Genomic DNA, 4,070 nt, shown 5'->3' with positions numbered 1-4,070 from the left:
ATATAAATTTTCATTGGAATGCATATTAGTTTTAATAATTTTACATTATTTTTATTAAAATTTGCCGGTATAATTTTTAAGAAGAATCTATTAAAATATCTCTATAAATACTATAATTATTAGGATATCTCTATAATTGGTATACACCATAATTGTATATTATTAGCTTCCAAATATAGACACTGTCATACTTGTATATAATGAGTATTCTTATTAATGAAAAGGCATGGATTAAATTACTTACATGGTTTCTGTTTTGTCACGATCCTAACCTAAACCCTTCTCACCGTCGCTAATCCTCTGTTTTACCATGACAGAAACAAACTCTCATTCTCAAACTTCTGATGACACTTCATCAGTCTCTCAAACCAACCCTCCTCAGGCGGCGAAACCCAACTTCAACTCCGCCTTCACCATCAACAACGTCAAAACCATAATCCAGGTGACGTTGGAAAATGATTCTAATCTCTACCTCTCATGGTCTGCCCTCTTCAAGGTGCAAACACGTGTTCACAACATACTTGATCACATCATCCCATCATCAGATGCACATGCCATACAAGCATCAGCAGACCTTAAGGCTAACGATTCTGAACTTTGGAATTGGCTTGATGTGGTGGTACTGCAATGGATGTATGCAACCGTCTCACAGGATATTCTTCAATCAATCATAGTCGTCGATGACACTGCCGAAGAATGCTGGAAAGGCATCGCCGCTATGTTTCATGATAACAAGCATTCACGTGCTGTACAATTAGAAAATCAATTCAGCAACACAAACCTGGAAGATTTTTCATCGACAAAAGCGTACTGCAACCGCCTCAAAACTCTATCTGATCAACTCGCTAACGTCGACTCTCCGGTCATTAACACATGACTGGTGCTTAAAATGATATCCGGTCTCACTGATGCATACACTGGGTTTGTCACCTATATACAGTAACATGACCCTCTCCCCACCTTCGCCACAACACGATCACGGCTGGAACTCGAGGAATCAACTATGTTGCAGCGTGCTGCTCGCGAATCACATGCCTCCTCTATTTCGGCCGCTCTCACGGCCAAAGCTCCGGCCACCGAACCTGCACCCAAACCGTCATCCTATGCTTCAAACTCCCAACTATCTCCATCGACATGTCGCGGCCATAGAGGAAAGAAACTGCATCGTGGCGGTCGAAATTCCGGAAGAGGAAATCGCGGGCAACAACAACTACAACAGTGGCAGCCATGGAATTACCCACCTTGGCAATAATGGGGTCCTTGGAATTATCCACCTTGCCCTTACCCAACCTCAAATTGGAGTAGACTAAATAATGGTCCTAAGCCCCAACAAAGTGGAATTCTTAGGCCCAAACCTCAGCAGGCTGCTTTCAATGTTAATACTACCAGTCCTACTGACATTGAAAGTGCTTTCAGCACCCTCAATCTTGCTCAGCCAGACCCCTCTTGGTACATGGACACCGGAGCCCCCTCTCACATAACATCCTCGCAAGGTAATCTCTCGTCTTATTTTAAATTGAGAAAAAATAATAAAATCATTGTCGGAAATTGTCATTCTGTTCCAATTTATAGTCTCGATAGTACACATCTAGATAACCCCCACCCACCTCTTGTCCTAAACAATGTGCTTCACGCTCCAAATCTAATTAAAAATTTAGTGTCGGTTCGTAAATTTACTACAGATAACAACGTTTCAATTGAATTTAACCCGTTTGGTTTTTTTGTGAAGGACTTTCAGACGGGGATGCCTATCATGAGATGTGAAAGCCAAGGTGACCTTTACCCCATTACCAACCACATGACCAAAAATAAAGCCAAGCATCCATCCACATTTGCAGCTTTGTCACCATCTATTTGGCATAATCGTCTAGGACACTCGGGCGAACATTTTGTCTTTTCTTCGCAAAAATAAATTGGTCGAATGTAATAACTCTAGTAAATTACATTCATATTTTTGTAATTTATGTCCTCTTCGTAAACACATCAAATTACCTTTCACTAATTCCCTTAATAATAGCTTGTTGTCATTTGATATTCCACATAGTGATGTATGGACATCTCCCGTTTTAAGCTCAACAGGTCACAAATATTATGTTTTATTCCTTGATAACTATTCAAATTTTTTGTGGACATTCCATATTTCACAAAAATCTCAAGTTTATCCTATTTTCCAAAAGCTAAGAGCTTACATTAAAACACAATTTCAACGGGAAATCAAAATAATTCAATGTGATAATGGTGGTAAATACATGTCTAATAATTTTTGAAAAATGTGTGAACTTAATGGCATATCTTTTCGTTACTCTTGTCCTTACATCTCCTCTCAAAATGGTAAAGCTGAGTGAAAAATAAGGTCCATTAAGAATATTATTCTAACTTTATTAATTCATGCATCTCTACATCCTTCATTTTGGCATTATGCTCTAGAAATGACCACCTATATTTCTAACATTTTGCCAAGTATATCAATTAATTTTCAGCCACCTCTCTACATGTTATATAACAAAAACCCGTCATACTCTCATATACGTGTTTTTGGTTGTCTATGCTTTCCTTTATTCCCCTCAAATACCATCCACAAACTTCAACCTCGCTCCACACCATGTGTCTTTCTTGGGTATTGTAGCGGGGTATTCGTTACCATTAGAGATATTGACTAAATACAAGGTAAACCATACAAGTCGAGTCATCACCGCACTTCTATTTATCCAAAGGAATGGTTAGAAAGCGAACAAAAACCTAAAAGTTTTATCAAATCAAAAACTAGTAAAAATGTCAGAGATCGGGGTAAGGGGGTTGGTTATGCAATGGGAAGGTTTTAAGCACCCAAAACATTCTAGGTACTCCTAGGGAGCCCTTTTCATACTTGTTGTAAGGTTGGTATTTTGTGAAAATTTGTTTGTGCAAACATGATTGAAGAGATGAGAGAAGAATATACAAGTTATTTACAATTTGGGTTTGGATGGATGAACCTATTGCCTACGTACCATCTTAAAAAATATTAGGATAAAAACCTCGTAGTTCGGGGTAAAAATCTCAAAACAAGTTGGTGAATTGATTGGTCCAAAAGCCTTAATATCTTTTGTTATCCAAGGGAGAAAACTCAACCTAAAACCACAAATCCACCATGTGAGGATAGCTTCAACATGCTAGTGAGGGGTTAACCCTATAACAAGCATGGAAGACTCATTGTCCACCACTAAGGATATAGGTGAGTATTACATCTACCTCAAAGATAACTCAAACCTAATAGCTAAAGGTTATGAAAAGTTTTTGATAAGAAGTGGCCATTGAAACCACAAAAAGTATTTGAATGAGTTGCATTTACCAATGAAAAGTATTTACAAAATATGTGATAACATGAAATAATATCACATTTTTGGACTCGATTTAATTAAATTATATTATTATTTGTTTCAATTTATTTCATATTATTCTATATTATGTGGTATTTTCCCTTCTATTTGTCTCAGGTAACTTATTTGAAGCATAAGTGAAAAAGGAAGAAAAGGGGGGTGAAAAAGAGGATGAAAGCAAATTCCACTAAAGCCCAGCCCACAATTACAAGCCAGGAGCGCTGAAGCTGTGACGACCGCCACACAAGGTGTGACGAGCGTCACGCCCTGCTACTTTGTGTTACGAGCGTAACACATGGTGTGACGAACGTCACACCCCACTCCTATATTTTTGGCTTTTGACGCGTAACAGAGGCACGTTGAAGCTATTCTTCCGCTTGACTCGTTGAAACGTGAAGCTTACTTACTGAAGGCATTTTGGGAAAACGGTTACAAAAGGGACTAATATAAATAGAACCAAAGATCCAACCCTAAAGCTCTCGCTTCCCTTTTTCGCCGTGCAAGCATTTACAACACTAATTTTCTACAGCTTTCTATTATTAGCAATTTTTATTTCCCTTTCTTTTCCAGTCAATTTTCAGAGCACTTAATTAATTTTTCACACAATAGTTTCTACACCGGAGACTATTGTGTATCTTTTACTGGATCTAACCTTACGTTAGATCATAGTATTTTTATCCCTTTGCTTTTATTTTCCTGTCCGATTGAAGAGTG

General features: G+C 38.1%; 1 protein-coding gene across 1 annotated transcript; it reads left to right on the top strand.

Moving 5' to 3' along the window:
* Positions 1–310: 310 nt before the first annotated feature.
* Positions 311–877, top strand: LOC127094020 (uncharacterized). The gene has a single exon (XM_051032896.1). It carries the CDS (start codon positions 311–313, stop codon positions 875–877), a length of 567 nt encoding a protein of 188 aa, XP_050888853.1.
* The last annotated feature ends 3,193 nt before the right edge of the window (positions 878–4,070 follow it).

The sequence above is a fragment of the Lathyrus oleraceus genome, chromosome 6 (assembly GCF_024323335.1).
Source record: "Lathyrus oleraceus cultivar Zhongwan6 chromosome 6, CAAS_Psat_ZW6_1.0, whole genome shotgun sequence".
Taxonomy (NCBI): Eukaryota; Viridiplantae; Streptophyta; class Magnoliopsida; order Fabales; family Fabaceae; genus Lathyrus; species Lathyrus oleraceus.
The sequence above is the reverse complement of the archived record's forward strand: the minus strand, read 5'-3'. Positions and strand labels throughout refer to the sequence as shown.